The sequence below is a fragment of the Sus scrofa genome, chromosome 4 (genome assembly GCF_054392235.1).
Source record: "Sus scrofa isolate SSC_HxYL_T2T_F1_AM1 chromosome 4, Sscrofa_HxYL_maternal_Yorkshire_Landrace_v2.0, whole genome shotgun sequence".
NCBI classification, from domain to species: domain Eukaryota; kingdom Metazoa; phylum Chordata; class Mammalia; order Artiodactyla; family Suidae; genus Sus; species Sus scrofa.
Genome location: NC_139386.1, coordinates 84,321,614 through 84,333,825, shown reverse-complemented (window position 1 = coordinate 84,333,825; position 12,212 = coordinate 84,321,614). Strand labels below are relative to the sequence as shown.

General features: G+C 42.6%; 1 protein-coding gene across 32 annotated transcripts in view; it reads left to right on the top strand.

The window, feature by feature from the left end:
• SPIDR (scaffold protein involved in DNA repair) overlaps nt 1-12,212 on the top strand; it is a 315,912-nt gene that overhangs the window by 198,695 nt on the left and 105,005 nt on the right. For all 32 annotated transcript variants that reach the window (XR_014843858.1, XR_014843851.1, XR_014843850.1 and 29 more), the window contains 2 exons: nt 2,046-2,241; nt 4,144-4,361. Coding sequence is in view for 23 of the 32 variants with exons in the window: in XM_085022434.1 (XP_084878560.1) it covers nt 2,046-2,241; nt 4,144-4,361 (414 nt within the window). In the remaining 9 variants the exon portion in view is untranslated. The remainder of the gene's footprint in view (nt 1-2,045; nt 2,242-4,143; nt 4,362-12,212) is intronic.

The following is a 12,212-nucleotide window of genomic DNA, read 5'->3' as shown; positions in this document are numbered from 1 at the left end:
TCCAGCATTGCCCTGAGCTGTGGTGTAGGTCGCAGACGTGGCTTGGATCCCACGTTGCTGTGGCTCTGGCATAGGCCAGCAGGTACAGCTCAGATTCAATCCCTAGCCTGGGAACCTCTATATGTTGTGGGAGTGGCCCTAGAAATGGCAAAAAAATAAAAAAATAAATAAAAATTTAAAGACAGCTGCTGCATTCTAATAGTTGAGGAATTTAGTTGTAGAGATGAACGTAAGTATTATGAAAAGCACTAAAGAGCACAGAAAAAAAACAGCAGCTTTCCCAAGGAAGCCAGAAAAAGGGGCAATATTCATTCAAAAAACATTGTTGGAGTTCCCATCGTGGCACAGTGGTTAACGAATCCAACTAGGAACCATGAGGTTGCGGGTTTGATCCCTGCCCTTGCTCAGTGGGTTAACAATCCGGCGTTGCCGTGAGCTGTAGTGTAGGTTGCAGACTCGACTTGTATCTGGTGTTGCTGTGGCTCTGGCGTAGGCTGGCAACTACAGCTCCGATGAGACCCCTAGCCTGGGAACCTCCATACGCCGCAGGAGCGGCCCAAGAAATAGCAAAAAGATAAAAACAAACAAACAAACAAACAAAAACAAAAAAACATTGTTTCTGTCATTGTTGAACCAGCGACACAAGACCTCTCCCAGAGACAGCTTTTCAGAGAGATCTTAATTAATATGGAGAAATCCCCCCAGAAGCCCATGTTCTTTCTGCTACAGCTTTAGTGCATGTGGTGGTGTATGTCCTGGTGTAGGTCCTTGCATGGGCTGTAAGCCCTCTCAGCCAGCCCAACAGGATGGCTCCGTCTCACCTGCTGGAAAGATGTGTCCTCTAGACAGTATCGTCCTTGGGGCAGTGGGGCTTCCACTTGAGATTAAATTGTAAACAAATTGATTGGTTTATCCCAAGTATGTCTTCTGTGGGAAGAAGAATTAGGTCTAGGTTGTTTTTTGGACAACTGTGGTTCTTAGTCTAACTTCTTTAGCTAGCTGGACCTTAAAAGAGGGAAGGAAAGAAGAAAAGAAAATTCCTTTGTCTTTGTTTTCTTTAGGTCACTCCATTAATCCTATTCTTCTTTGCCACCCTGCAGTTTTGGACACATTTGTCCTAGACCGTAAACAAGCAAATTGATCTTATTTGTCATGTGGAATAAAATACTGTTTGTTTTATGAACTGCAAACCTAGTATTTCACACTTTGGCAGTGTTGACAAGTGATAGAAAATGAAAAGATATTTCACTTGATTTTCCTTCTCTGTTTTTAGTAACATTAAAAAAAGTCTATTTTTTCCTGCTTGCCTGGGTTCTGTATATAATACTCAGTAAAGGGCAACCAAAATGGCTCTTCGTGAAAGCAGATATTCTGACAAATTGTCATTTTTATTGAACATATAGGATTCTTTCTCTCTCTCTTTCTCTCTCTCTTTTAACTGATTCCAGGAGAAACCCTAATGCTTGGACCCTGGGGGACTGTTACTGTCTAGTTTTTTGTTATTTCCCTTGTGTGTGTAACTCCCCCACATTGTGGCCTGCCTGCTTCCATGGCTGCTGACTTCTCAAGGATGCTCTGAGAGTTTTCTGGACAGTAAATACATGTTCCTCAAATTCCTTAACAGAATCTGTGTGAGTCCAGCATCATGATGCTGATCATTAATGTTGTTGGTTGTGGTGTCATTTATCAAGTGAGGTTTAACCCTTAGGTTTGTTTTTATTTTCAGTTTGAGCTTCAGAAAAACTAATTAAAGGTGCTACAGTATTAATCTCAGTACATGCTCTCTAAACTTGCATTTTTTTTTTAAGTCTCAGTGCATGCTGTCTAAACCTGCTCTTTAAAAAAAAAAATCTCAGTACGTGCTCTCTAAACTGAGGAGTAGAGCCAGATGCACTGACAGCCACTCGTGTGAGAGGGTGGCTGTCACTGGGGCTGGCTTGGTGTTGTCCTTAGCCAGTGAGTCACTGCCCTTTGTATTTGCAGTTTAGCAAGGTGAAGGAAATCCAGTATTACAACTAAGCTTTTGTATTTCTTTCCCTTTCTAGGCAAAAGCTCATTATCCCAAATGGAAGTTTCCCTGTTATTCTGAATACTTATTTTTGTCAGAAAGTTGTTGCCAAAGAAGACTCAAAAACAGCACATGAAGTACACATTTGGGACACGCCCCTTCCAAAAAGAAGCATCACTTTGGCCCAGATATATAGATTTAAGAGCCTAACAAATAACTCACCCGAAAGCCAGGTAAACTGCCATTTACTTATAGGTTTTTTGCTTTGTAATAATATTGTGTTTAACAGCTTTGGTATTTATAGAGGTGTTTACCTTTGGTCCTCTCCAAATATTCAAATATATATGTAATCTTTATTCTATGTATTAAAATTGGAGTTTTAAGTTCTCATAATTGCCTAAGAAGTTTATTTAAGACTCTTTCATTTATTTTTTAACAATGCGTTTTTCCTGGAGTTCCCATTGTGGCTCAGCAGGTTAAGAACCTGACTAGTATCCATGAGGATGCAAGTTTGATCCCTGGCCTTCCGCAGTGAGCTAAGGATCCAGCATTGCTTCGAGCTGTGGCATAGGTCATGGATGTGGCTCAGATCTGGCATGGCTATGGCTGTGGCGTAGGCCGGAAGCTGCATCTCTGGTTTAACCCCTAGCCCAGGAACTTCCATATGCTACAGGTGTGGCCCTAAAAAGACAAAAAAAAAAAAAATTAAAAAGCATGCTTTTCTTTTTCGTGATATCTGTGTCCCTTGGGATAAAAAGAGCCACGTAAACTTTTGAGGTTATACCCTAGAGATTGCTTTTTGTAATTTTAGCGGTCCTGAGCCATGATCATCCACCACGATGAACTTGGAGAACCACTAAACCTCACTTGCAGTGGGAGCACTCCAGGCCCTGAGTATCTCACTCCAGCGCTCCTGCCTCAGGGGCAATGAGTTCCTGAGTCAGAGCAGAGTACCACACTGAGGCCAAAGACAGCGTTGAGAAGAAATCAGAAAGAAAAGCAGATGAATTTTCATCCTGCTCTGTGTGTGGAGTCAAGCAGAATCTCCCTTTGACCATCAGAACAATTGTCTGGAGGGGATTATGTGAAAAGGAAATTAAAATGCAGCTCAAGAGTTCCCATCGTGGTGCAGGGGAGGCGAATCCAACTAGGAACCATGACGTTGTAGGTTCGATCCCTGACCTTGTTCAGTGGGTTAAGGATCCTGCGTTGCCGTGGGCTGTGGTGTGGGTCACAGAGGCGGCTTGGATTTGGCGTTGCTATGGCTGTGGCGTAGGCTGGCAGCTGTAACTCCAATTGGACCCCTAGTCAGGGAGCCTCCACGTGCCGTGGCTGTGGCCCTAAAAAGACAAAAGAGGAAAGAAAAAAAAGGGCAGCTCAAAGTACATTACTGCTTCAGCACAATTTTAAACAGCTGTCTGGTATTAAATTCACGAGCTGGTGTCTTTGCCTCAAGTCAGCAACCAGGGAGCTGCCGCATAGCTTGGTAGTTAAGAATATGCTCTTTGGAACTAGGTGCCTAGTTTGGGTCCTTCCTCAGCCACTTCCTGCTAGGTGACTTGGGCACATACTTAATTCTGACTCAGCATTCCTGACTGTAAAACGGTGGTATTGGTACAACCTGCCTCCTTGGGTTGTGAGGTTACACGTGTCTGCTACGTGCGGAATGTAGGAGGCACAGAGCACTCTGGAGGTGCTGTAATCTTATTTTAAGATATTTACTGGGATTGTAAAGGGGTTTTATGTTGTTCACAGGAGTATGCAAAGTGCTGGCACTTCATAAAAACCCTAGTCATTCTTTTATTTTGTTTTTTAGTTTGTGTTGTTGGGACTGTTACTTCATAAAAGAAAATGTTTTTAATTACCATAAGGTATTTTAATAGCAGTGCTTTCTACATGTTTTCAAAGACCTGAGGTGGTCTATTTCCGCTGTTCCCATCACTAGGGCTCATCGGGCCTCCTTGGCCGAGTTGGTGGCCTGCAGACACGAGGCCCACGCCGTGGATGTGCTTTGTACTCTCATCATCCCTCAGGTGTTCTGCAGTCACAGCGGAGGACTACCCAAGAACATCACTGTGGTAGGCAGTGTACCCTCATGACTCAGACTGGAACCGTTCCTTTGCATGTCTTGCCAGGTTATGTGTGGTGGTCGCGCAGACGGGACCCTCAGGCATGAAGGACCAGAGCAGCTCTTCCCCACCCGAGCCCCCCTGAGGGATTCTCTGCTGGATGCAGTGGAAGGCCAAGGAGCTGCCACCTTGCCGGGAGTTGGGGTCCGAGTGGTGGTGCAGAGAGTGTACTCTCTTCCCTTCAGGTGTCAGCAGGCAGGAGACTCAGACCCCCCCGGAGTACGGTGAGTGACAAGACAAAGGCCCAGGTGCCCAGGCTCACCTAGAGAAAGTGGAGGCTCTTCTCCCTCTGGGCCATTTCTTCACTGTATTCACCATACATGAGTTGTTTTTGTTTGGTTGGTTTTTTTCTTACATCAAAATCTGGGACACATGGTATTACAAAAGATTGTGTCTGTTTATTTATTTATATACAAAGCCCTACTTAAAAAGTTTGTTGCATTTATTTTTACCTTTAATAGTTTATGTTATTGAAAGTAATACAAGCACAATTGGCATTGTTCTGAAAAAGCCATAGTGTGGTTATATACTTAAAAAAGACTGCTGCAATAAGTTTTATGTCTTAAAAGCCTGATTGAATCAATGGCAGTTGGTAAATCTGTGGCTCCCAGAGAGCTGTGAGTCTGCATCCGTGCTCCTTGCAGGATGTCTGCAGTGATGCAGACATTGTGTGCTGCCCTGACCAGTGAGGTAGCCACTGACCACATAGGAAATGTGGCTGGTGAGACTGAGGAGCTACATTTTAAATTTTAATTAACTTGATTTTCAGTAACCCCATGTAGATGGTGGCTGCCTTGGTGGACAGTGTAGCTCGTTGGCTATAAGAGCAAGTTCCAGACCTGTGATCCAAAGTACTTGCTATTTTCTCAGGCTTACTTGAGATGCCGCCTCCTGGGCTTAAGTCCTCATTTTGCCCCATATAAAACTTAAACTTCAAAAAAAGTGTACTTTTCTCCAACAGATTGTGGGAATGGCATCTTTTGTACTTAGATATAAACTCTTCCTGAATTTATGTGTTTTCAAAGAGTTGTAGACACATTGTTTACTGAGTGTTTATGTCAGACCCTTCTGAGGTTATCTTTCTTTCCATGTTAAATTGCCCTCAAAATAGAAAGACAGATTTATAACAGAATAGAAATTAAAAGCATAGATACCCATTCATCAAATGATCTCTTTTTCTATCTACTATTAAGAAGACACATATTGAAGAAATAATAGTCCACAGTCATCCTATTCTTAAGGTGCCTTCTGATGTTATTTGGAAGGAGCAACAGAAACATTGCTCTGTTAGTTAGGAGTTCTCTTCTAGTAGGTGGCAATTTACTTTAAAGTATTGTGAATTTCGGAAAAGTCCCCTTCATGTGTAGAGTTAGAGAACATTTCTTTTGGAATTATAGAAAAAAAAGTTGTTTTTATTTTGTTTGATATATGTGTGTCAAACCATTGTCTAGGTTTTTAACATGAATTGTGGCTGTCAACCAGTTTTGTGCTAGACTTAAATTTGCATAAATCTGAGTAGAATTACCTGAGACAGGTATAGGTTAAATAACTTTAACCTTGTGGGCTCTGGAGAGGGGAATAAGAGTGAGTGAGGCATAGAGAGCACAACTCCAAGGAGGTAGGGGCAGCAGGTGCTGAGCCAAGTGGTGAGAGGGTGGGAGGAAGCTGATGATGATTCACAGTCTGTCCCTCCAGCTCCTATAGTCACACTTATTTTACTCGTTGAACAAAGAGAAGAAATTGAAAGGTGAGCTGTTGCCAGTGGTCGGCATATGATTGCTTTGGGTTTGTGCCTTGTAACGCACCCTGCGACATACCGAATGAGGCTGTGCTCAGGCAGATTGAAGGCAAGCCAGGCATCAACCTCAAAAACAAGAAAACAGCATTCAGTTATTCAGATGTAATAAATATGCATTGTGGGGGCAGGGAGAGGGGCTTCTTGTAGCACACATGAGATTGTAGACAGAGGCTGGAGGACACTAATCCCATTTCACAGATGAGGAAACTGGGCCTCAGAGAGGTTCTTACTTGCTGACAGTTATACAGGTGGACATAAGAAAAATATCATGAGATATAGAATCCCCCAATGACAGAATTATAGAGAATATTGGAGCCAAAAGACAGGGGAAAAAATTGAGTAAGAACCAGTCTGTGTTTAGATTACAGCTGACCCAGGGATCATTTTTCACCCTGGAAAGCTAGCCTGGGGGAACTCAGTAGACTGTGCAGAAAAAGGAGCCTTGGGGACAGAGACTACAGTATTTGGCCTTGGGTTTGGGACAAGGCTTCTGAGATGTCTTTGGGATACAAAGAGATCTTATTATATAACTGATTATTAGTTTTTCCTCAGTTCATTTGCTATAATAATGATCAGCTTCTCCAGTTTACAAATCTAATTGACATAGAAGTAGCATTATACTTAGCTCTCTATTAATTCTTTGCTGGTGTGTATAAAACACCTCCTTGGAGAGTCACTCAGCAGAATGTGTCCTGGCGTGGACCTTTACACCTCCATGTGCAACACAACAGAGGAAACACCATCAGAAGATTCAGGCCTGTTACTTGGAACACTCTTTTCTACTTGAGATTTCTGCCTGTAACTTCCTGCCCATCAGTACTGGGCAGCCATACATCATGTGGAGTCATCCTTGTCCAGAACATGAGTGTGGTGGGTGCAGGAGGAAGACTGGCCAGGGATCTCTTGCTGTCCCTGCTTTACTTACCTGTCTTAACCCAAGAACCTGTCTAACCATCCTTGAACTGAACACTGTGTATTTTCTATAAAGAGCTGGAAATTGCCACGTCAGAATAAATTAAGGCCTATGCAAAGATAAACAACCTTGTCTTATGAGACTCCCTTGTCTTCCTGCCCAAACCAGGTGGGGTGATTCCCAGTGAAACACTGTGATGAAAAATTATGTCTAACTTGACTCCTTGACCATATCGTCTCAGTCCGTTCCCAGCATTCCAGCAGTGTCACTTTTATGAGATCAGTAAAAGCTTCTCTTCTATGGTAGAAAACCCAATTTTTGTCAGCTTTGAAATGAAAGGAAATTTGAAACCTGCCAGTCCTGAAGAGGCTAGGATAGATTCTGTCAAAAGACTCATGTCCTCTGAGCTGTGAAACATCATCAGAAATATACTTTAGATTTCAGAAATGTAGTATGTAAGAGTCTCCTGTCCATTGTTTTTCTGGATGATTTCCTTTAACTTGGGTTATGAAAGAAACCACTTCTGCTCAGTTTCTCAAGGTGTTGTAGGTCACAGTAACCAACATGAACCCAAGTTTTATAAATCACTAAAATCAAAGGTAACAAAAAATCAGTCCAGAAGGACACTCCCTAAACATTAAGCAAGTTAGTCTGTTCAAAGCCAAAATACACCTTTATCTAAATCCACTGCATGTTGGATGAATATTAGATAAGTGCATGACTAATAAGGCCATAGGCTTTTTTAGCCAAAATGGAGCACTAGTCTTGGAGACAGTTTATAGTGAAGGAAACTAAGGCAAAGACAGGTAATTGGATTCCCTAGTGACTCTCTCCCTGCCAACAGAGTAGAGTCTAGACAAAACGACTTTGTTCCCAGTCCCTGGTGATCGCCCGTGAACATTGCCTCTCTTCCTCCCTTCCTGAAACCTTTATGTCCTTTCTCCTTGAGGTATGTAACTTAGGGACAAATAATTTAATTTTATCCCTCAGGGACACACATTCTTTCTAGCCTATCATTGAAGAGATATTTCTTATGGGGGAGTTAGTCTTTTGTGAGGGCATTGAATTCATAGAACTTACCCAGTGGTCAAAAGCCTGCAGGGACAGAACCTTCCTATTTAACGGTTTTCTAATTATCTTGCATTTTAATTTTATGGAAATTCATTGAGCTGAACTCAGGGAAAAAAGCACATTTTCGTTTCTCTATGTCATGATGTTTTATTCTCTTTTCATCTTTTGACTCTTTCTTTAGGAAGTCTCTTATATCATATTTCTTCCTTTTTTCAATTAAAAAAAAAATCCGCTGTTGTCCTGGGTCAGGTTCTGGGTCTGCATAGTTGACTAAACCAGGCATCATCCTGTGCTCATGGAGCATAGTCTGCTGAGGGATTCCCAGACAAAACAATTTATGAGTTTAAGCTGTGATCAGTGCTCTGATAATAAAAAGTAGGGCACTATGAGACCACTGGAGAAGGGACAGAATTTAGTTTGGGGATTCAAGCATGAGTATTTTAAGAAAGTACTACTTAAGTGACACTTGAAAGATAAATGGATGTTAGGTGAAAATCAGATGAAAGAGAATTGCATCCACAAGAGGAAGTACCTTTGATAGTTCCTAGACAGGTGGGAGATGGCAGAGTGGCCGGGATGAAGAAGCCAGCAGAGAACCCAGATTTAGGGTGGCCACAACCTCACAGGCCACATACAGGAACTGCAGTGTTTGCCGTGGCCACCACCTAACCCCAAATAAGGTTTACCAGTCCAGCAGACAACTTTAGCTATGCTCATGGGGCAGGACCCCAGGGGAAGCAGAGACCCAGGAAGAGGGTCTTGCTGTTGTCCAGAGGCTCCTGAGCCCCATGTGACACCAAGGGAAATGGAGACAGTGTTTCTGATGGTGTGTAGTGACTTGGTAAAGGGCTGGGTGAGGGGTAAGATAGAAGGAAGCATTAAGAGATCAACTATAATTACAAAATTTAAAAATAAATAAAACATTATTGAAGCACAAAAACAAAAAGTGATTCTCAGAGTTCCCATCATGACTCAGCGGAAATTAATCAGACTAGGAGCCATAAGGATGCAGTTTCAATCCCTGGCCTTGCTCAGTGGGTTAAAGATCTGGTGTTGCCATGATCTATGGTGTAGGTCACAGACGCGGCTCAGATCCTGCATTGCTGTGGCTGTGGTGTAGGCCAGCAGCTGCAGCGCCGATTCAACCCCTGGCCTGGGAACCTCCATAGGCCACAGGTGCGGACCTAAAAAGCAAAAACAAAAAAACAAAAAAATCCAAAAAACAAAAAGTGATTTTCAGTTTGATTGCTTGGTTGAATGATTGCTGTTTACTGATGAGAAAAACTGGTTTGGAGGGGAAACTGATAATTCAGTTTGGGGCATATTTAGTTTGAGATTCCTGAGATCTAAGAAAAGATGTCACATGAGAAATGTCTTTATGTACAAATCTCACATTCAGAGAAGGATTTTAAGTTGGAGATAAATATTTGGGGGTTTTCAGCCTATAGCTGGCAGTATGTATATTTGTATGTGGATTCGTCTTGAGGGCTAGTTTGAATAGGTTGCATTTGTCCATGGTGCTAAGTTCCAAAGGCACTGGAGGGCGTGTACTGTGAGAGGCAGATAACAGCTTCCTCGGTACAGGCAGTACCTGCTGCCCCACCCTGTGCCCCCTTCAGAGCTGCCATGTCACAGCCAGGGCAATGGGTGAGGTCACATTAGGGAAATGTCACATCACCATGTCAGGTCATCTAGCACTGGAGAATGGGAGGAAGAGGGACTACAGAGGGAACTGGAGAGGAAGGGCATGACGCACAAGGAAAGCCAGGTCATTGTGGCAGGCACTCACAGTGGCGGGACCTCCATGTGTGAAAGAGGGTGGCTAACACAGTGCCACAGGGATGCCTCATAAGCTGAAGGCTGAAACAAGTTCCTCGGTAGCTTTGTGCACCGGAGTTGCTGGGGGTAGGGGGTGTGTAGAAGCATGACTGGGAGCAGGGCGTGTAGGCAGGTTTCGAGAGCAAGGTTTTGTCTGTACAGAGGGTATTGGGGATGCCCAGCACTCACAGCACAGCATAACCACAGTCCAGGCATTCTAGTTCTCGCTCTTAATAGAGGTACCAGTTTTCTTTCTTTTTCCTTTCCCTTCTTTTTTAACTGATGTATAGTTGATTTACAATATTGTGTTAGTTTCAGATGTACAGCAAAGTGATTTGGTTATATATACATATATATTCACTTTCATGTTTTTTCCATTATGGCTTATTATAAGACATTGTATATAGTTCCCTGTGCTGTACAGTAGGTCCTCGTTTTTTTATCTTTTATATAAAATGGTATGTATCTGTTAATCCCAAACTCTATTTATCCCTCCCCCCCTTTCCCCTTTGTAACCATAAGTTTGTTTTCTATGCCTGTGATTCTGTTTCTGTTTTGTAAATAAGTTCATTTGTATAATTTTTTAGATTTATAGCCAGTGTTCATAGCAGTAGTATTTATAATACCTAAGACTTGGAAGCAACCTAAGTGTGTGTCAACAGATGAATGGGTAAAGAAGATGTAATATGTATGTGCAGTAGAATATTACTCAGCCATAAAATGTTGCCATTTGCAGCAACCTGGACAAACCTAGAGATGGTCATACTAAGTGAAGTCAGTCAGACAAAGACAAATACCATTTGTCTTTTGAAAGTTCATTGAGGTAGAGGCAGGCCATCAATGGAAATAACCAAAACTCTGGAATCAGACTAGTCTTGGTTCACATGCTGACTCCAGCTCTGCAACTTAGCGGGGAGACTTGGAGCAAATTATATTTCCTATTTGTGAAATTGGAATTATAATAATTCCCATAATACAGGTTCATGGGTGAAGATTAAATGAGATCATGTATGTAAAGCATTTACCATGACGCTTCCATATACTAATAGCACTCAGTAGAAGGTGGCTCACTTGTTCTTTAGAAGCAGGCATGGGGAGTTCCCAACATGACTCAGCAGTAAGGAACCTGACTAGTATCCATGAGGACACAAGTTTGATCCCTGGCCTTGCTCAGTGGGTTAAGGATCTGTTACTACCATGAGCTGTAGTGTAGGTCACAGACGTGGCTTGGATCTGGTGTTGCTATGGCTGTGGTGCAGGCTGGAAGCTACAACTCCAATTCCACCCCTAGCCTGGGAACTTCCATATGCTGTAGGTGTAGCCATATATATATATATATAAAAAAAAAAAAAAGCAAGCAAGCATGAATTTGCAAAAATTGTAAAATACTAACAAACAACTTTGTAAAGTAATAGAAACCTAAACGCAAAGAAAAGACATCAAGTTATGAATCAACATTTGTGTTGGTTTGGCATCTGTTTTCTGGCTGTAGGGGAAGCTTGACTGAAGTGGTTTTGCTTCCATGCTTTTTTCTTTTAAAGGCTGCCATGCGGCATGTGGAAGTTCCCAGGCTAGGGGTCGAATCGGAGCTGCAGCTTCTGGCCTACACCACAGCCAGAGCAACACAGGATCCAACCTGCATCTGTGACCTATACCACAGCTCACAGCAATGCCAGATCCTTAACCCACTGATCGAGGCCAGGGATTGTTACTGATGAGCCACAGTGGGAACTCCTTACTTCCATGCTTTTGACCACCCTTGTCCTTGCCTCTTCATCAGCAAGGAGTTGGTGCCTGTTTACTTTAGAAAATGAACATTTATGTATATTCATCTGTCAACAGTGAACGCTGCCTCTAAATGATGGAATTATAGAAGTTTCCTCTGTAATAAATACATTTCAAACAACGGCCTTAGTGCTGCACCCAGTATTGGATGGTACTGGTAACTACAACGGTCTAGTTTTGCTTTATCTAGAGCAGTTGAAGACATCCCAGACTCTTGGTAGTGGAAATGCAGAATGAGGAGGTGACAGGTATTGAGTGAGAAAATCAGAGGCCTGTGTGTGTGTGCTTGGACATTAGAGAACAAATCTTGTCTCCAGCTGCTAGAGTTCTTTTGAAAAGAAGGTTGTCAGCTGTGTGCACACCAGCCACATCTGCAGATCTTATGAGTTTTCACTTTCTTTCTGTTACTTGGTGAAATGATTTGCTGGATTCATGTTCCGTTTTTGTATGTATGGACGTGGAATGACATGGCATTCTCCCTACAGAAAGAACACCAGTCCATACGTGTCAGTGGTGAGAGAGGCCCAAGGGAGGACAACAGGGCTTCCTCACAGAGGCACACAGGCCATCCCACCTGCTCTTCTTTTGTGTCTGCTGCACCCTACCTGTGTGGTGATTGCATTGACCTACTCAGCAGCACATTTTCATAAGGTTATTATCATAACTTGTGCTTTTTTTTCTGAAACATCT